Here is a 21,073-nt window from a genome sequence, read left to right as displayed (position 1 = left end):
TTTTAATTATTTGGTAATAGAATAATTGTTTTGTGGGAAAGGAAAATTTTCTACTGGAACCAAAACCTCGCGAGGTTATTAATTATCAATGACTAGTAAACATTTTAAATGAATACATATTTGTAATATAACTATTTACCCTTTTAAATTAACGCAATATATTTTTTTATAGGAACAAATCAAAATAAAGGATGGGTTTGCAATTTTTATATAAAACCTCAGAAGTTGGAATTTTTTTCACAGTAATTGATCAAATTAAAAGTATATTCTCTCTCGAAGTAAATTATACTTGAAAAGTGAGGTCGGAATCATGAAAAAAGTTTTCACTAACTATCATTTTTAATTTGATGATTAATTTCACAATTATGCTAATATATGTGTTAAAAAATAAAAATAAAAATGATTTTCATTAAATAACTTAATCCGAAAATGCTATAAACACCCTTTCCCCTCCAAAAACGCTTATATAAACGGTTTTCTTTTCAGCGCGAAATTCGTTTCTCTGATCGTGGAGGAAGATGGAGGAGTACTTGCAGCACATGAAGGCTCTGCGCTTTCAAATGAACGGTACTTGCGAGTTCATTTCACAGCCTCTTTATTTAAAATTTTCAATCGATCTGAATTCTGAAAACGCAAAATAACTGAACATGAATTCAGATGTGGAGGATGAAGCGGCGAAGATTTCGGTCGAAGAGGAAATGCAATTGACCAACATTCGCACTTTGGAAAACGACTTCCAATTTGGTCAGCTCTTGCCTTTAAGTTTTCATGTTATTTTATTTATTGATTTTAATTTCTATGCACTTTTTCAGTCAATAAAAAATCATTGATGACATGATTTTTAAGCTAACTACTAGTGCATATTAAAATTAAATTTCATTTTAAGGAGATTTAAATTTAAATTTATTCATAAATCATTTATACACATGAATGTATCATTGAATAGAAATTTGTTTTAGTGTGTGATTAAGTATAGATATGTTTATAAGTTGATAAAAGTACGATTGGATGACGGGATAATGTTTTTTTTAGTGTCATTACATACATTATTTACTCTTATTTATAAACTCTGAACTGAAGGACCTATGGCCATGCTTTTTAAATGTGCAGCAAAATCTGGAATTACGAAACTCAATGAAGACACCGAAAAGATGAAGGCGGCAAAGGGTGAGATTTGCTCAAAGATATTGGATAAACAGAAAAGGATTGCCACTTTGGAGTCTGACACAACCAAACTCTCCCAGGTCTAATTCAATTGGTTCCATAGCATGAAACTTTGCATCTGTAATTTCAAACTGACCACTGCAGCTTAAATGTGAATGCATTCGAACACATTTTTTTATAATTGAACTACCTCTTTAGTCTTTTCTCCGTTGTGATCAATGGTCTTGCTCTAGTGGAAAGCGTGATATGTTCATTGTTAATTTGTTATTATTGTACTACTAGTGATAATGTTATGCCTGCATAAATTTTATTTCATCTACATGTTAAGTGATACCCCGTTACACTTGCATGCATTAACTTTGTACACAAAACTCAAATGTGGTTGCTAGAAATGTATACTTGCAACAAAGTAGTAAAAATAATTTTAAATTGAAAGTTGCGCTTTCCAGATTAAGTCTAGAGTTAATGTGGGGATGTGAGGTGAAAACTTGATAAATCTATATGGGGCTTTAGGATTGGTTATGAAGAATTTAGACCTTGTTTCTTGTTTTGACACACACACTCCATATTTGATGCCTTGAGCTGTGTTGTTGTCCTTGATGCTCGATAACAGACTTTGGAGCTTATTCAGCAAGAGAGAGTTGGGTTAGCTGCCAAACTTTCAGAGAAGAGGTAACTGAAGATACTGGGAGAATAATCTTGCACATTTGATGGGTATTCATCTAAATTGTTTTACTCTTTCAGAGCCTACTATAACAAGGTTGCGGAGGACATGAATGCCAAATTACAGAAGCAACAGGTTTGCTTTCATTCTTCTTTGTTTTATTGGTGTGTGACCTTTGGAGCGCAGGCTCAATGCAGGAAGTGATATCTGTGAACAAGAGAACAATTAGCAACAAATGTTGACATCAGAGCGGTTGTTGTGTTTGGGAAATAATTCCATTTGAAATACATACATGTTCTGCATGGAAGAATGGCTTCTCTGTTTTTGACTCAAAATTACACTACACCCCTGAACAAGACAATCAACTACTCTAAATAGAGTTCCATTTGGGTGTTTCAGGTTGTAGGGTGAGGTAAAGTGTGCAAATAAATCAAAAAGTTTTTATTAAATAGAAAATGCACTGCTACACTTCCAATGGAAAACTTTCCACTTCAGCAAAAAAAAAAAAACATTCCATTTTTAATTCATTAAGGCACTAATTAGCATTTTCCTTAATGAAATCATCCCAAAAATATTATTTATTTAATTCAGATTTTATTTCCTATGATTCTTTTGATTCCCATGATGTTAGTTTATTTTTAATTATATTCAAATCCGGAGGGATTACTTTTTATTCACTGAGTAAATCTATTTTTCCAGCATCCTTGTCCCATTAATTCTATCCTGTTACCAGCTCTGCTTTCATTTTTCATGCGCGTTCTTTCATTCAGTTTGTTGCGACTTTGTACTGAAAATAAATCTTTGGCAGGAATGGAACAATTCTAAAAAGATTAGCAGGGAACGGAAAAAGCGTGATTTGGTATGCCTTTTCTTATTCGTACGAATAACTTTAAACCGTTTATCAGGAATACCCATATATATCCTTTAGTTCCTCTGAAAATAAGAGTCCTTCACTCCTTGGTATGCATTTGAAAAAACTTCTTGAGCTTAATTGTTTACTGGGAAATAATATAACTTTGTCCAATAAATTATTGACTAAAAGGAAGAATAAAGCAAAGAAAACTTCCTCTGATTCTCAGGTTTTATTTATTTAATTTATCTACTTTTGTGACAAGTCTTTCCTTGTCACTTCCATTTGAATTTATGCAGGTTACAGAAAAGGCTGCTGGGCAACGAAGTAAAGTTGAAGGCATGGCTCTAAACTTTAGTGTGATGTTTTACACACAGTCTTACTTAAAATGACTCCTTAAACTCTGCCAACGATTTCAGGAGGATCTATTTCTTTGCTTCCATTCATCAAAGCTAAATTAAAAAAAGAGAGTAATAACCATTTCAAATAACTTATCACGAATTTAATAGCAATGAATGATCAATACAATGTTTATGTATTTTAAGAGGCATTTGAGTTATGACTGTCTGTTGCATTGTTGGACTGGTTCCATGAGAATTAAGATAGCATGGCTTGATTTAATTTCTCAAATTGAGAACCAGGGGAATTTGGCACAGCCGTCTGAGTTCAACTAAAATCACCCCGTGAATGCTCACTGTAACAAAATCTGTAATGAGTACCTTGGTTTTGTCAAGGCTGAACACTGAATCAAAAGTCCATTTTTTATTTTTTGCTATTAAACTTGCAGACATTTTATAATCCATTTTGTAAAACTAAATTTGATATCCTAGCTTTCTTTTCATAATTTTAACTTGCAGGGAAGGATGGTGCAGATGGTAACCTTGTCATGGATAACATGGTAGACTACTTTCATCAATGTATATTACATGAAGTTGGAATCTGGTAATTTATCTTTGTTTGACAGGGGAGTGATGTAAGGAAGGATTTAATAATTGAATTGGATAATGCTAAAGCAACCCTTGATGGGATTCTTGCTCTGAAAGCCAAAGTTCTTACAGAGAACAACAAGGTCAGTTATCTGCATCATTTTTAGGTTGTGAAGTATAAATAACTCAAGTTTATGGTTGTTTAAGTTATTTTTGGTTTGTGTAATTTTTTTTATAGCATATAATGAAACATTTCATTCATTCTAGAAACTAAAATTCAGTATAATATGAATGGGAAGATTTAGATCTATAATACACTAATATATTTATATTTTCTGTATACTTTATTTGCTACTTACTATTATTTCTTTTTTGTCTCTAGATAAAACGGGCTATTGAGGATGTGAAGTGCAGAGAAAATGAGTTTAAGGTTGGTTGTTAGTTTGTTATTCTGAAAGAATTATTAAGAATTTTGTGATTATCATAATTTTCCTCTATTAGGATGGTTGAGTGGAAAACATTTCCATTTTATATATATGTATTTCCCTGTATATTGTTTTACATTAGATCTTTGATTGCAAGCTACTTTCTTTTCTCCTCTTAGTTGGACAAGCAATAAATTTGTGGCTTTTAATCAATGATTTTGTAAATTATTTTATTCTAATGAATGAGCTATGCTAGCCTGAGCTAAAAGCAGCAGATATAACTGCTCTTGAAGAGGAATGTACAGCCCTTATTTCAGACAAAGCAGGAGAAGCTGAATACTTGCAATCTCTAGAGAAACAAGTTGAGAAACTCGAGGTAAAATAAGTTAAATCCACAGGAAAATTTTACAAGGTACTTAAAATAGTTATCTGGAAATAGCATGGTGTCGCTATCAAATAGGAATAATCAAGAGACAATATTCAATTAAATTTATCAGTATCTTATATAAAAATCAAACCTATGTTTTAATTTTCCTCTAATTGTTTCCCTTGCACTCATGGATATGCCTCTGATTCTACAGCAAATTCGCCATGTGGTAAAATGTGCTTGTGGAGAGGAATACACAGTTGCAGTAAATATGTAATACTTACAACCATTCAATCCCAAAAGAAACATCTGTACAAAATGAGTTAGAGTTTTATATGGTAACATCCCCCCTCAAATTGATGCTGGTTAATCAAGAAGCATCAATTTGTGAACAAGAAACTGATGAAATTGTCTAGGGAGAGACTTGGTAGACATATCAGCCATTTGCAAAGTTGTGGAAACATGTGAAAGATAAATGACCCAAGTAGTATCTACAACTTGACAAATATAGTGATAATTCACTTCAATATGCTGGTACCATGGTTGATATTGGATGAGTAGCTATTTGAATGGCATTTGGATTTTGGAGACAATATACTGCTTATGTTTTTATGTGATATCAGAGTCTATATGAAATATGTTGTGATACCCTCTATTCTGATATCATATTTATATAATAAAATACATGAAAATATGAAATTACATAAAATAATTTTATTCAATAAACATAAAGGAGTTTACGTGGGTAATAGACTCATATTCACGTTTATCACCAAATTAAAAACTTATCAATTAAGGGTATGAAAACATATTCAGCTCAAAACAAAATCATCCAAAACTCTAGAGAATGAACTAAAGACTCAACATGTGAAACAAAAATGATAAAAATTACATGTCTAGAACTTCATACAATTAATATAGAAACTCATGTTCCAATATCACATCCTATCATAGCATTGTGTCCTAGTTTCTTTTAGAACGAATTTTTTTAAAAGTTATCCACCTAACCATCTGTTTTCATGATCATAAAGTTCGAGATCATCACATGATCCAAACACAAACAGTACACGGGAAATGAGTTATCACATTCATATTCCTAATAGAGAAAAACAAGACAACATATATATACATATCATATAAATGAAATAAAACTTAACTTAAACACAATTCACGTCATCCTATCACTTATCACGTAACATCACATCTCAACACTACTCGTCTAACATATTTTCACATCATTCACGTACTCAAGGATCAAAACACAATATCACTCCACCAATCAATATCAATCAATACACAAGCATTATGCAACAAATATACATGTCAGTGAAAAATCTCGTCAGACACTCAGGCGTACATGACAAGACAAACCACACATTGAAAAGTAAGTAAAGTCACTCTCATTAGGTAAAATCATAGGGAGACCAACTAGGGTCCCGCTGTTTTGCAAGAATGCTCCAACCATGTGGAATTGACATAGGCTTAAAAGAACACTCAAACCAAATGTATTTACCCCCTAAGGCATAGACTTTGAAGAGTCTGCCAGGGTTTCTTCTTCCTGATTCAGCTCCAACTCAAAAAACATTTTAACACACAGACTTTATCTATGAACTGTACAAAACACATGACTTCTTAATTTTTCTCAAAATGATTTTAACTCGTCGCGCCTCAATATGATTAAACTCGTCAGGTTCCCATAGTGAATTTCATCATAATACTCGTTTCGCATTAACTTGTCGCCCTTAAATGATCTTACAGTTGTGTGATTATACGGTTCATAGCTCCCAACTCAATGCACACATGTATCTTACAATTCATCACATATTCAATTTATCACTTACTCAAAATCTCAATCACAATTTCATGATCCCAATATAACAATTTATCACACTAATCTAGTAAATCTTCTCTAAAACGCAAACGAATTATACAAAAATGCTTCTCACAACATGGGGAGTAAAACCCCTAAACAATTTCACATAATCATATCAAAATCAAAATCATATGTTCAAAAACACAAAAAACACCAAGAGCACTCAATTTTATCAATCAATTCGCATCAGGATTTCAATTGACCCGTCAAACACAACAATCTCGTAATTATAATCATACAAAAAGAATTATAATACAATATACATCCTAAAATAAACTCCAATTTGATCGTCTAAAGATCCCTTCATGTGTTCATTCTAACCTCAATTGTGATAAACTTATCCCTTACCTCTAAATAGGATCATGTATGTATTCCGCCACTGATAAGTTCGTGTCTAGCGGTTTTCTAAGATTCTTCAAGCAAACCAAAGTCAAACAACATGACATTATTACTACTCCAAACACACCATAGGAGAAAATATCATTTTTCCTCCCCACAGATATAAAATATTAATAATTAGTATAAAATCATGTTCTAAATTTTTGTTTCTATATATATAATCAGATTATATATGAAGTTATTTTTTATATCTTAACTTTATTTAAAGAAACCAACTACTCTATTCACATAGATTAATAATTTATTTTTGAAGTAAAATAACTTTATTTTCATTTTAAAATATGAAGTTTAATAGATATGTACAATCAACTTAAATGTTTTTACATTATTATTTATTTTATGACTTTTAAGGTGTTATGAATAAAAGTTAATAAATTTATCATACATAATAATTTATAATTGAATAATAGACTAAAAATCCTTTATCTTATCCATTCATATATTATTTATTTAAATTTTTCAATTTTTTTTAATATATATACCTTAAAAGATATATCTATAAGTTAACATTAACAATGAATATTGTCTATACACTCTACTTTATATATATATATATGACAATGCAGAACTTTTTATATTGGTTATCCAAATACAAATTATTATATATAATAATAATAATTTTTATTAAATCTTATCATAATTATCTTAATCGTTACATCTACCATAATTTCTTATTTATTGAGTTGTGAAGACTTTTACACATAAAATTCTTAAAATATTTATTAACATTTTGTTTATCATCACGTTTATCATCATCTTGTTTTGGTGTATAATGATCACATTGAGGTTATAACATATGATCACATTTATACCACCACCTAATCACAAGTAACATATATGATAAATTTATTAATTTTACACTAATTATTTTAAATTTTATACCTATCATAAATTTTGATTGATTGCTAGTATAAAAGAATTTTATACCAAGCACATAAATTAAATTGAAGATATCATTCTTGATATAACTTTGAAAGTAATTATTATAAAAGTATAAAAAAAATCATATATGAAGATTTGTAATTAAATTATATGTATAAAAAAATATTTATATTATCAATATATATATATATATATATATATATATATATATATATATATATATATATATATATATTAAAAAGCTTAATTGGTTAAAGATGATTCATCAGATATTATAAACAACTCAGTGATGATCATTTCTATGTATAAAAATAAATTAACTTTCATATACAATGTAAGGATTTTAACACAATTAATTAATCAATTAAAATTTATTCTTCATATAAAGTTTTAAGTAATTATTAAAATGTTATAATTTTAATTAATTATTATAAAAATATTTTTTTATCACATTTAATAATTTATGATTTGATAATAGTATAAAAAAATTATAATATTGTATTGATGATCAATTTCTGTAGGATTTGTTCTTTAAGTAACATTCTGACCAACAAGTTAATAGTATTTATGAATGGTTTTAACTTAAATTTTAATCTTAATTCAAACGAGAAGAAATGGCGGGTTGTGCATGTTCCCCACTAACCGTCAAAACCGTCAGAAGTGCAAAGTGGGGAGCAACAATCCTCTGCATTGCGTCCACGTAGATCAAAACACAAATCAATCCACCTGCTGCCACGCCACAAACATGAGAAAACAAACATCGTAACGTTTCTCGCGTGCGCAGGTGCATGGCGTACCCATGAGTCTAACCACACAGGAGCAAAAGTACGTACCATCCATTTCAAATTTTCCATAGGAATCGATATATAGATGAAAATGGTGGGTTGAACGAAGGAAGAGGCATATTACTGAAATTGAAATGATGGAAAGAGAGTTACTAGAGATAAAGAAGGGACCATGGAGTAGTGATGAAGATGAGGTGCTGTTGAGACACGTCAGCAAATATGGTCCTCGGGAATGGAGCTCCATTCGATCCAAAGGCTTGTTGTCCAGAACAGGAAAATCTTGTCGCCTTAGATGGGTTAACAAACTTAGACCCAACTTGAAGACGTAATTCATTCATTCTATCTGTCACCTTTTTAATTAATTATGTTTATGTGCAACTAACGCACGTTCATTTTAATTTCTTGTGTTATCCTATGTTGTTGTTTTTTAAGAACATGTGAAGATAATAAATTTAGTACGTATATACTTCGGTTACTATGATAAGATGGTGGGTTGGATCCTCTCTATTTTACTAAATTTATCATTCTAATAAACTAACATTTGTCGATCTGATCGTTGGTGTTTGTACTACTACTACTTCTAATTTTGATTGTTTCTTAATTTTTATAACGAAATATTGTAATGTGTAGAGGATGCAAGTTTACAGCAGAGGAGGAAAGGTTGGTGGTAGAATTGCAGGCACAGTTTGGGAACAAATGGGCCAAAATTGCAACGTATTTGCAAGGGAGAACCGACAATGATGTGAAAAACTTCTGGAGCAGTAGGAGGAAAAGGTTGGAGAGGATGTTGCAGAAGCCACCTACGTCAAAGCCGCACAAAAACAACGGAAAAACTCATATTAATCAAGTGGAAGAAATGGTGAGGTTCATGATTATCCTTTTACTTTCAACATATTGTGTGCCAGCGCAAGTGTCTATACATTCTATACCCTTTACTAGAGACAATGTCTAACATAAAAGGATACCTGAGACCTAGGTTTTAGGGGAGTCCTTACAATTAAGTGGTAGGAGGAAATGGATCCAGTGTTTTGTAACCATTGGATGAAGATCGGATAACTCTATTTTATTTTGATAAATCAAATTTAAAAACACGCTTTTGAAATCTGAATGTATGTTTGGATTAAAGTTTATAAACTTAAGTTTGAATCAAACTGAGTTTGCAAAAACAACCCAAGTCTTCTACATAACTAAGTTTTCAAGTAAATTTTTTTATGTTCAAATGTAATTTTGAAGGTAACCAAACATGTCATCAAAATGAATTTACTCTCTAAACTAAGTTTGAAACTTCCCAATCAGAAAACCAAACATAAACTCATAGTTGTCCAATATTCATTCAACAGTAATTTACAAATAATGGGAAAGTGAAAAATGTTCTATCTTAAAGTTAGATGTCTCAACAATTTTGTTGTAGTAAGTTTTTTTTATATCTTTTAGAAAAGATTAATTAAATACATAAAAGATCACAAATTCATGAACTTGGTGACTATGTCTATTTCAGGTTCCTCCTTGCAGTTCCAATCAGGTGGAGGAAATTCTATCTTACTCTACTTCCTATATGGGAAACACTCAAGTGTTCGAGATGATCAACCTACCAGATTTGATAAAACCAAACTATCAACAATTGGAAAATGATTACCTGAGTGCAGTTGAGGTTGAGGCCACCCCACTTCACACAGTACCATCGTTTGAGTCTTCATTAGGGTACAACTTCCCTCTACTCCCTGAACCTGATCCACTGATGGACTGTCCACTGTTCCCAGAGTGCCAGGACCTTGTTCCTGAGCCCTTTGATCCAATTTTTGTTGACGGGTTCAAGGAGAAAAAATGTTCAGAATGTGTATGCAGCAGCCAGAAGCTTGGGACCAGGTTGCCAACTTTTGGATTGGAAGGAAATTCTCAAAGTGCAAGTTCAAATGGCTTTTTCAAGGACTTCCCGAGCGAGATTTTTGAATACTTTGAGCACATTCCAACCTCGTCAGATCAATGAACTGTTTATTTTTAATTAGACTGTCATGCCCAGTGATATCATTTTGCTCCTAGTTTACATGTACCATCCATCCATTTGATATGTAGTCAATACTAGATTGTTGTAACTCGCGTTTCCAATTTGCCAATGTATGAACTTATATCAGGTTACTTGATTTGATCAAGGAAAAACTCAAGCTGCACAATATCTAATTAGTTGAGAAACTTAATGCCTGCACATTTGAGTATTTCCCATATTTATTATATTTTGTATTTGTATTTTATATATACTTCGTTTTATCAACCAAAAACTAAATAGCAAATTAAAGCTAATCGGTGTTCCTCAGGTTATACCACACATGACATGGAACAGTCTTTAGAATCTTTTATTTCTTTATACTCTCGGTCCTATTGATTTGCAATACGAACAGAATAGCCTTTAAGATCCTCCAGTAATTAGGCACTGGGAGTACACTGAATTCTAAGGTCCTAAGAGTAAAATATAAATTATAAATATCCAAGTTTGAAAGAAAAAAATCATAGCATCTACTTGGGTAGCTCCTCCAATCAAGCTCACTCCACCCCTTTTCGTAGCATTCTTGCAAACAGGGACAAGATATAAATGACAAATTCTACTAGTAGGTGTACCAAGTGACCCTTATATGAATATGAATACATGACTCTACGTAAACTATAAACAAAGATCGCATTATCAATCCAAGCGAAAGACCACAATAACACAGCACATTAGTGACAAGTATTTCTGTAAGCAATACATAATCGGCTAATAGCTGTACAATACTGTCACTGTTTTTACCCCCTTTATGAAGTAAATTGGTCGCTTCCCTATAAGCACAAGACATCCAAAATCAGATAGGGATTATCACTAAAACTGGACCAATAATATCCAACATCTTTCTGCAGCGTGATGATTGTGGATAACTTCAAATATAGCTGCTAATAATGATCTTCATGACTGGATTGGTAAAAAAATTATTCCAAGTCCAATATATCCAAGTCAACCAATAAATACAGGACAAGGAATAAAGCAATTCATTTCCAGACTGTCTCATTTGCATCTGTGAAAATTGCATTATGATGTTCTATGAGCAACTGAACAACCTCAATTGCACCAAAGTCTACTGGCGTGCCATCATCCAAAGGAATAGGAGATGATGCATCTATGGCTTCACCATCATCTGCAGCAAAAGAAACAAGAAAAGAATCCAATCAGCACGAATCCTACAAATCTATAATCTGCATTATTTTCTGCAGACGAAACTTAGGTCATTAATTTTCAATGGTTTCTCTTACGGGGTGTGTGGTAGCCTGGTAGGGAGATTGAGTTTTCCACTATTCTTAGCTTTCTATGTTAGGTGTGAATTTTTAAAAAAGATTTCCAGTAAATTAATATTCCTGGGTGTTTTTTAAAACCATATTTCCCAACAAAACATTCCCAAGGGAGGAAGTGGAAATCCAAGATTTGAAGTTTGGATACCCATGAAACGTTGTCTAACCTTAAGAATATTCAGGCATACCAAACATATTTACAACATTTTCAAAAATTGAGATTCTTAAAGAAACAAGATTACTAGAAATATAAATCCAAGGAACAAAAGAAGACTAACCCATGGTCTTACTCTATCCCTATTCAACTAGTTATCTCTCATGCAATCAACTCCTCTTATTAGGCCTTTTATTGGTCCTCTCTTCACATGGCCAATATAAAAGCTTATGCTTAGTGAAGATTATTGCACATTGAACATTTTGACTTAGAAAATAACCATTGCCCAAGAGACTACATTATGATTTCATGGAATGTCCCACATGGTTATCATCCTTTTGGCCATAGTCAATAATAAATTTATATTTTAAGTTAATTTGGTTATCTTAAAAAATTTACGTGTTTTAGCATCATTTTGCCTACCAGCAAGCATGTCCCAGGCAGTATATGAACCAGGTGGTGGATCCACACTCTTTTTGGAAGGACTTTTCGACATCTGATTCCAATATTGATGATAAAATTCAGGTGTCCGTTCCTTTTGCCACATAATAACAGGTGCCATTTCCATAGCAAGGCACCGAGCATCCATCTAGAGAAAATCAACAATGTTGAGCATGCTACTCAAATCCAATTTGTATGTAGTAACAAGCAAGTAATGACTATGACATTGCTTTTATGGTCACCCAAGTGATGGGAAACCAAAAATAGCAAGCATGAAAATGATCATATTGCAGGGACAGAGGAAAGAAGCTAACTATAACAAAGCAAGGTATGCATCTACGAAAATATTGCTGTTTCCTTTCTACTTTTAGATTAAGAGGAGAAAATAGTGATATTAGCAGAAGAAAAAAATATTAGAAAAGGAGAAAAGAACAAGAAACTGACCACAGCAAATCCTTCAAGAAGTAAGCAAGAAGTACAGAAACATAAATATTTAAGCTCTCCAATCCTTCTCCAAATCATACAACAAAGTCAAACATAACCCTCAGCAGAAAGCCCAAAATAAGCTAGGAAACAATCTTATCCCAAAGAATATAAAAATATAAAATACACTAACTGAAAAGTGAAAAGACTGGCATTTTGCTGTAGCCAAATACACTTCATACTAGCTGATTAAGCACACACCCACAAAGCATTCAGTGCCTCTTTTCCTTATAGAAACTAAAGAGCCAAAAATATGGCCGATTAGAAGCCTCTGATAAATGTTCAATTTTAAAGGCTAGACCTCCTCTTTTAGGCAATACCTTTGATAGACATTCAAAGCCAAAAAGGGTTCCAGAATTTTGCTGACTATTCTTTTTCATATTCTATCTTTTTTCTTTTCTTGTTTTACTATGTGGATAGTTTACCCTGATGATTACTCTTGTTCCATTATGAATAATAAAATTTATCATTCCAATATAAGTATATTGGACAACAGTATGCTCCATTTACCTAGTGAACTATTGAACAATTTATTGACCAAACAACAAAATTAAAAACCAAACTTAAGAATACCCAGAATAAGAATATGAAGGTAAGTTGGGGTCTAAAAACAAATTTTAGAAAATAAAAAAAAAAGGGTTATAGATCGCTAATGAAGAAAAAAAAAAAAAACTCAACTGTCAAAAGCAATGCCTTTTAGTTAAATGCAAGGTTTAATATATGGACACAAATTAAATATCATAAAGGAAATCAACAACTTCAAATGATAATGACGTTAACAAAACAACAAATGAAATGCATAGATTCAATGAACAAATATAAGTGCTCATCAGGCATATGAAACCCAATCTCCCACCCACCCATCCCTACTTCGACTAAACCATGCAGAGAAGACTCCTACCTTATTGAGAAGTGACTTCTGGCTAACACGGAGTAGAAGTGCTGTTATAAACTCCAGAGTCATGTAGTTTACACTGGAAAGCCTCTTGAGTATGTTTCTCATGGAATATATACTGGATCGAGCACCTCTAATCTCATTATAAAGCTCTAATGTGGTTAGTGGCTCAGGAAGGCTAGCAAGATAATATTTTACAAGAGCTGCTACATCAACAGGAGTTGTTCCTTCTGGTACTGAAGCAGTAGAATCTGCAACATGCAATAATAGTAGCAAGTATATCATCATCCAAATATAATAAAAACATACCCATTACTGAAAGAATGATTGAATTACCTTGGTTGTATAGGGAAACCAACTGGTGAATAACCTTTTTATCCCCCCTTCAGATTTAAAAAGATGTGGCGAGTTCAATCCTGCTCAAATTAAATATAATGAAATTACTATTGGATCAAAATAAAACATAAACTGATCCATGGACGTGGAGCCTTACTCTAGAAACAGCTACCTGAAACTATAAGATAATCTGCACAATTGATTAATATCTGAGGAATAGGTTTGCAGCAATCTTGCCTTTGCACAGTAACCTCAATAGGAACTCCAAATACTGGGGTAAAGATAAGTGAATAATTAAGTACCATTATACAGGCATTAGGCAGGAAACAAATTTTAAATATCAAGTAAAAACCTGCATACAAACAAAGAATGCTACACTGCTATATAACTTAATAATCAACTAATAATTAAAGTATCAAAACGGAATTCATCCCAATATGTCCAGCAGGAACAATGGAAGTAATTCTACATAGCCCGCAAAAGACTGTGGTGTGTATGAAAAGAACTGTTCTCTTTCTCAGTCATGTAGTTTGAGAAACTTACCATCAGTGCTTGCAACTCCCTGCAAAAGAAAATTATAGTAAGAATTTTGCAGATGATGTATAGGGTAAAAAAATAGGTCAAAGTTAAGCCCAATGTCATTTACTTTTTGCCATCTTTCAATATCTGTCAAGATAGTCTTACTTTTTTGTGCTGTTATTTTTGCCACCTGAAACAAATGAACATGATGGTAAATCAGAAAGACAAGTAAAGAATATCAGCATCAAACTGGTGCAGCAAAAATACATTGTGAATGATAATGTGGCATTTGACTAGCAGATAAGATATAGAAAAAGGAAAAGGATACAAGAGACAAAAACCAAAAAAAAAAGAAAAAGAAAAATCCATTTACCAAGTCCAGAATAACAGTCTTAAACAACCTACAACCCAACCACAGGCTATCCAACATACAACTGACAGAATTATATAATCCAGAATCACTTTGGATAAGGCACCTCCTTTACCCAAATAAAATCCCCAGAATAAGACAGTGCTTATTTTTTTTTTTCGTTTCCATTTTTAGTTGATACATTTTTGCTATCATTTCCAAAAATGCCACATAGGGCTCATTCTGTTGCTTGTTTTCAAAATTTTGTGAACAAAATGGAGAAAACTATGAAACCTATTCATTACCCATTTATCCCTTTCTAAAAAGTTATCCATCACAATCTCAAATAATTTATCAACTACATTACCTCTTCAACCTTGGACTTTCCCACAACCACCTTATCCTTTGTCCCTGAGAAGCCTCTCCTCAGGAGTGTACCAGTTGTAGCAGCAGCTGATATGAAACGATCCTGCACAGCATGTCTTGTGGATGGCTGTTGAAGAAGTGCCCACCGACTCTTCACCATCGATCCAACTCGTCCTGCCACTTCAGCCACATTACTCTTTGTATCCTTTGTGACCTCACCAACGAATGTTCCTGCTGACTCCTTCGCTTCTTTAAGCTTGACCCCTACATCAAACTCATATTGGAACAAACAGAGACCGGAAAGGCTTTATTTGGATTAATTTCGCAATAAGCACTTATAGGAAAATAAAATGAATTAAGTTTCTCTCATAAGTTAAAATTAGCTTATGCATAAGCTAATTTATAGAAGTTTATCTCATTTAGCTTCTCCAGAAGCTGATTTAACTCATGCATAAGCTAATTTAACTTATGGGAGAAGCTTAATTCATTTTATCTTCCTATTAATTTCTTTTTTTGTAAGTGCTTATGGAGAATTTTATTCAAAAGAGTAGTGATACTTGGACACTCCATTGACACCTTTCAATTGTCTCTATCCCTCTTCTTGTCACATCAAATACCTATTACATCTATCACTTTTCTATATTGTTTTATTCTCTCTCTAAGTGACTTAAGGTTTTAAAAAACGGTCCGCAACCGTGATTTGGGCCACAACATCAAGGCCTTTTAACCGTCGGTGACCACAATTAGAATCATATCGGCCGCATTTATTTGTGATTTGCTGCGATATCAACAAACACGACGAAACAGCAACGTGACTGTGATCAATATTTAAAACCTCAGCATATTGGGTGTCCTAGAAACATTTCCCTATTCAAACAGTAGCAAAGTAAATAATAAAAAAAAAAAAGAGAAAAGCGCAGCAATACCAGAGGAAGAAAAGAAACCAGCAGCCTTGTCTTGCCACTGAGGTGACATGATTGAAGGCATCGAAGCAGAAGCTAAGAACTAAATCAAACTCAATGGAAAATAATCAGTTTTCACTTGATCCTGCATAAAAGACAAGTTTGGACACGACAGATCATCGATTTGTTGAAAAACAAAATCATCAATCAAACACAAAAATCTTTTATAAATAATTTGGTGAAATTACACCAACAATAAATAGTCTGTGTAGTAAAAGGCAAAGAAGAGAATCGATGAGGCCTCTACTCTAGGGGTTGAAAAAAACGAAAAGCAAACAAGAGAATCTGATGAAAAAAGGAAGAGATCGAAAAACCTTATATATTCCCGTAATGAATTAGAGAGAGAAGAGAATCAGATCAAAGTTTACCTTGCTGCTATTGAGAGAGAGAAGTTTGAGAAAAGACGGCAGCAAAAACAGCTGACAGAGATAGGAATGGGACTGCTCTGACCAAGTCCGAGGATCAACTTAACGTAGCTCCAAACTAGTATAACGGTACTTTTTTTTGTCATATCATATACTTATACTATTCTTTTATCATATAAGATTAATATTTATTTTGTATAACTAATAAATAAATATTTTTGAAATTATATTATAATTAATTTTTTTAACAAATTAATATTTTAAATAAATATATTATATTTTAGATTTACGATAAAAAATTATATTATATGATAGGGTTATTTTTAATTATTAATAATTTTAAAATTATTAAATTAAATTTAAAAATAAAGTTAAAAATGATAGATTAAAAAAGATAAATTGTTAAAAAATTTAAAAATGACCTCTTTAAAAATGTTCTTTTTGAAGAATAACTCTTAAAAGTACTGTTATTTAAAATATAGTTCTTCTTTCTTTGCAAAGTTTTAATATATATATATATATATATATATATATATATATATATATATATATATATATCTCGAAGAGGTTAATCGAATTACTTGATTAAATTAACTTGTTATCAATAATCAATATCAAGTATGAATTATCAATTTTTAAATCAATTTGATGAAAAATATATTCATTTCGATGGGGAGAACTTCATCCTTTCTCACTAGAACTTTTATAATTGAAATTATTTATTCTTAAATACTATAAGTTTATATATTCCTAAAAGATAAATTTTTATGATTCTTTTTAGTGAATAAACAGAGACTTCAATATGTTGGTGGCACTTATTTATTGCTAAACATGTACTATAGAACTACTTGATAATAAGTGTGTGTACCACTACGACACGAGCATAAACTACAGATTGAGGAGCATGACATGCATATGCATTCCGTTATAGGGTAATGAGTGAAATCATATATTATAAATCAATTATGAGTAAAACATATTTCTATTTCATGATTGTTAATATATTGGATGAGAATGTGAGAAGTGAATTGATGAGATCTCTATATTGTGAATAATTGATCATGTTACGAACTTGTATTATTCTAGTTTAATTTGATAGAGAATGTGATGTATGTCTAGTAATTAGACGAAAGATGTGTGTCATCAATTGAGAATGCCTTATGGTACCTTAGGGGTATGAGAGGGATTATAGCTTATAATAGTGTTGTAAGGTACTAGTTGGAAAATGATGGTCATGAATAAGAAAACAGCAGAAGGCCAGTAAGTCCTAATTTAATGTAAAAGGAGAGTTGAGGAATGGAATGCCATAAGTTGAGTGTATATATCTTAAAGCTTTAGTAGTCTTAGATCATAGTGGATAACTCTAAGTATAAGAGGAAAGAAATTTGGTAAAGTCTCAGCAAGAATAGTTTAGCCAACTAGAGGGGTTGTGGTAAAAAAGTATCCTAAGATAATAATGAGAGTTAAACTTATAACAGTGGTGAGAATGAGAGAGGAGTCTACGAGAAGTACTACCAATTGAGAGGTGAAGATCCGACCATTTGAATAACTGATTTGGTAGAGACCTGGGAGGGTAAAGCCATGAGATAAATAACATGGTTGCTTGGGTAGAAGAGTCGAATATCTGCAGATTCCTTAGAGCATTCACCAAGACATTATGCCTCATTCCTTTATTTTTTTTTTCAAGATATAGGTGGGAGTGCTTGCTGATGGAGCTCGAGGTCACAAACTGGAAGGACATAGCTTAGTTTCATATGTCCATGCCTTCATGAGAGTATTTGATGTAACTTTCCACAACACCATTATATGTTTTGTAATTGTTGTATTGAGAATTTAAAAGCCGTTAGATTAAGAACCTTTAATCATGTTTATAATATTCACCTAATGAACTCTGATTAGTTTGTTTTAAAATTTACACGTTCCTAAACATTTAGGTGTAGTTACGATAATGCCCTATAGAGTGTAGTATTTCATGGGGTCTTAAGATGTAAACATGTGAGGCATTTTCCAAGAAGGTTTATAAATTCCCACAATAAAGACTTTTGAAGGAGAATCAGAAGTAAAGCCGAAAGATAAAATGAACTTCAAAAGAAAAGCAAAGATATCTTCAAATCTCCAGAGCAAAGTACTTCGTACTTCCTTATGTATGCATCAAGCAATTTTTAGTATAATAAGTGGTAGATTGTGAAACTGCCAAGAAGATATGAGACACTTTGAAAGTGACTCATGAAAGGATTGAACAAGTCAAGGAGTCTATGTTGGAATTTTGTCAAGAGTACCAAATCACTTAAGTAACACATTAATAAGTATGTGTGCGATAAATAGGTAATTAAAAGTAAATTTAAGATGTTGTGTTTTTGATCAAGTCCAGGTAGATTCTTAGCAACTAATTGCTAGTAAGTTTTGATTTAAACTCTTAATAGTTAGTTATTGTGCTAGTTGCTAGAACAAGTCCGTACCTATGAGAATATGACAATGTGTATGTATGTATCCTGCTATAAAGGTTGTTTGATGAATGACAAGGCTATTAGAGCGCAGCAATGGCCTCCTCAACTTTACTCCATTCCTATTCTCCCATCTGTGTTTAGCGTTATTACTTCAAAGTCAAACTGTGATGTACGATTAAATTCCTCTCTAATCACTCCATGGACTTCACCTTCGGGAGTGTTTTATTCGAGAAGCAGGACCTTATCCCCGTGCTTGCTGTTTGGTTTGCCAATATGGTATGCAAAACCTGCAGGTTCCACAGCGAACCTGACAAGCAAAGGAATTGCAGTGTACAATCACAAGGGCCATAGGATGTGGCAACGTCCAGAACATAACACTATTGCCTCAGTATCATGTTGCCTGGTTAGAATCTGGCTAAGCCTAAAAGCTTCAGAGCCCGTCAATCTCACACAAGTTTTTATGATTGGCAGCCAGATGGCAATTTGGTTCTTTACTATGACAAAACTCCAAGACCTGAAGCATACTTTCGGAACGGAATCACAGCTCTACTTTGATGAACCTGGACACATGTACATAAAAATTGATTAGTGAAGTCCTAAACGGTGGATCAGAAGAAGAGTTCTTGTACACGGTCAGAACTGATCCTGATGGGCTTTTCAGACTATATGAAGCACCATGCTCATTTGCTTCACTGTAACTGACATGTATCAGTAAAGTCCAAGAACCATGTTCTTAATTTGGATTCTTAGAATTGCAATTATATATATTTATTATGTTTTATACATATCTAGATTCTTATCTTACAAAATTTAAGAATAATTGTATGGTTGTATTGTATCTATGCTTCATATATAGATGAGAACACAGTTGCTGATAGCCGCAGTTTGGGGCGGTGGAGTGTGGTGCAGCAGTATCCGCAAGATATTTGCCTTTCCTTGACGGCAAGGGGCTGGGGTGTCCGTGCTTCATAAGTTATAACAGCTACTGCATTACCATCAATGGGAAGCCTGAGTGTGAGTGCCCGGATCATTATTCCCCTTTCGAACACGACAATCTCACAGGTTGTAGACCAGATATTCCCCTGCCTAGCTGCAACAAAGACGGGTGGGAGCAGAATAAGGATCTTGTAGATTTCAAAGAGTATCGAAATTTGAACTGACCCCTCTCTGATTATGACAAGTTGGTTGGAATTGCAATGGACAAGGATATGTGTAAACAAAAGTGCCTTGAGGATTGCTTTTGTGCTGTAGCCATATATGGTGAGGGACAATGTTGGAAGAAGAAGTATCCTTTGAGCAATGGAAGGAAGCACCCTAATGTTACTAGAATAGCTCTTGTCAACGTACCTAAAAGAGATTTGGACAAGAGTGGGAGAGAACAAACTACACTTGTGCTTGTCATATCAATAGTGCTTGGGAGCTCAGTTTTCCTCAATGTGCTTCTATTTGTTGCCTTGTTTCATTTTCTACCACAAGAGGCCTTTGATTAATCCAAAATTGTCAGCTACAACCATAAGATATTTTACATACAAGGAGCTTGAAGAAGCAACCACGGGGTTCAAACAAATGTTGGGTCATGGTGCTTTTGGAACGGTATATAGAGGGGTGTTGACATCAGACACAAGCAGGTATGTTGCTGTGAAGAGGCTAGATAAGGAGGTGCCAGAAGGTCAGAAGGAGTTCAAAACAGAAGTGAATGTGATTGGACAAACCCACCACAGGAACTTGGTTAATGTGATGAAGGGGAGCATCCTCTTCTGGTGTATGAGTACATGCGCAATGGCTCCTTGTCTAGCTTTCTCTTTGGGATCTCAAGGCCTCATTGGTACCAAAGAGTGCAAATTGCGTTGGGAATTGCAAGAGATCTCACATATTTGCATGAAAGTGCAGCACTCAGATCATTCATTGTGACATAAAACCTCAAAATATTTATTGAGTCCATGAAGAAGGTTACCCAAATGCTTGAGGGCGTGATAACAGTTTCTGTGCCACCTCGCCCTTCCATGTTCAGTTCATCATTGTTTGAAACTTCATTCACTTTGTAACTACTGTTTCCTATGCTCGCAGTTCTAGGTTATTTCTTTTTTATTTGTCTATCTAAGAATA

The 21,073-nt window shown here is 33.0% G+C and overlaps 2 protein-coding genes and 1 pseudogene across 3 annotated transcripts; 2 read left to right on the top strand and 1 right to left on the bottom strand.

The window, feature by feature from the left end:
- The first annotated feature begins 453 nt into the window (after nucleotides 1-453).
- On the top strand, nucleotides 454-5,049 carry LOC114379169. Its single transcript, XM_028337770.1, has 12 exons — nucleotides 454-567; nucleotides 658-744; nucleotides 1,111-1,244; nucleotides 1,778-1,836; nucleotides 1,909-1,963; nucleotides 2,637-2,687; nucleotides 2,978-3,017; nucleotides 3,536-3,576; nucleotides 3,643-3,747; nucleotides 3,987-4,034; nucleotides 4,286-4,405; nucleotides 4,611-5,049. The coding sequence occupies exons 1-12, from the start codon at nucleotides 519-521 to the stop codon at nucleotides 4,671-4,673; spliced, it is 852 nt and encodes a 283-aa protein (XP_028193571.1). The 5' UTR covers nucleotides 454-518; the 3' UTR covers nucleotides 4,674-5,049.
- Nucleotides 5,050-8,923: 3,874 nt separating this feature from the next.
- Nucleotides 8,924-10,529, top strand: LOC114380221 (probable transcription factor MYB58). The gene is made up of 2 exons (XM_028339216.1): nucleotides 8,924-9,194; nucleotides 9,834-10,529. The coding sequence occupies exons 1-2, from the start codon at nucleotides 8,958-8,960 to the stop codon at nucleotides 10,320-10,322; spliced, it is 726 nt and encodes a 241-aa protein (XP_028195017.1). The 5' UTR covers nucleotides 8,924-8,957; the 3' UTR covers nucleotides 10,323-10,529.
- A 246-nt stretch (nucleotides 10,530-10,775) lies between these two features.
- LOC114380220 lies at nucleotides 10,776-16,180 on the bottom strand (annotated as a pseudogene). Its single transcript, XR_003659692.1, has 9 exons — nucleotides 16,120-16,180; nucleotides 15,195-15,457; nucleotides 14,606-14,668; nucleotides 14,503-14,521; nucleotides 14,132-14,230; nucleotides 13,960-14,039; nucleotides 13,630-13,874; nucleotides 12,228-12,393; nucleotides 10,776-11,499 (listed from the first exon to the last, which is right to left on the bottom strand). The product of XR_003659692.1 is annotated as an uncharacterized Rho GTPase-activating protein At5g61530-like (transcript).
- Between the last annotated feature and the right edge of the window lie 4,893 nt (nucleotides 16,181-21,073).

Source organism: Glycine soja, chromosome 12 (assembly GCF_004193775.1).
Source record: "Glycine soja cultivar W05 chromosome 12, ASM419377v2, whole genome shotgun sequence".
Taxonomy (NCBI): domain Eukaryota; kingdom Viridiplantae; phylum Streptophyta; class Magnoliopsida; order Fabales; family Fabaceae; genus Glycine; species Glycine soja.
Note: the sequence above shows the minus strand (reverse complement) of the source record. Positions and strands in the feature narration are given on the sequence as shown.

Bases quoted from the DNA above. Each gene is read 5' to 3' on its own strand.
- LOC114379169 (XM_028337770.1), top strand. From the start codon at position 519: ATGGAGGAGTACTTGCAGCACATGAAGGCTCTGCGCTTTCAAATGAAC. The intron at 1,964-2,636 runs GTTTGCTTTCAT...AATCTTTGGCAG, and splicing joins CCAAATTACAGAAGCAACAG to GAATGGAACAATTCTAAAAA. The intron at 4,406-4,610 runs GTAAAATAAGTT...CTGATTCTACAG, and splicing joins AACAAGTTGAGAAACTCGAG to CAAATTCGCCATGTGGTAAA.
- LOC114380221 (XM_028339216.1), top strand. From the start codon at position 8,958: ATGTGTAGAGGATGCAAGTTTACAGCAGAGGAGGAAAGGTTGGTGGTA. The intron at 9,195-9,833 runs GTGAGGTTCATG...TGTCTATTTCAG, and splicing joins TTAATCAAGTGGAAGAAATG to GTTCCTCCTTGCAGTTCCAA.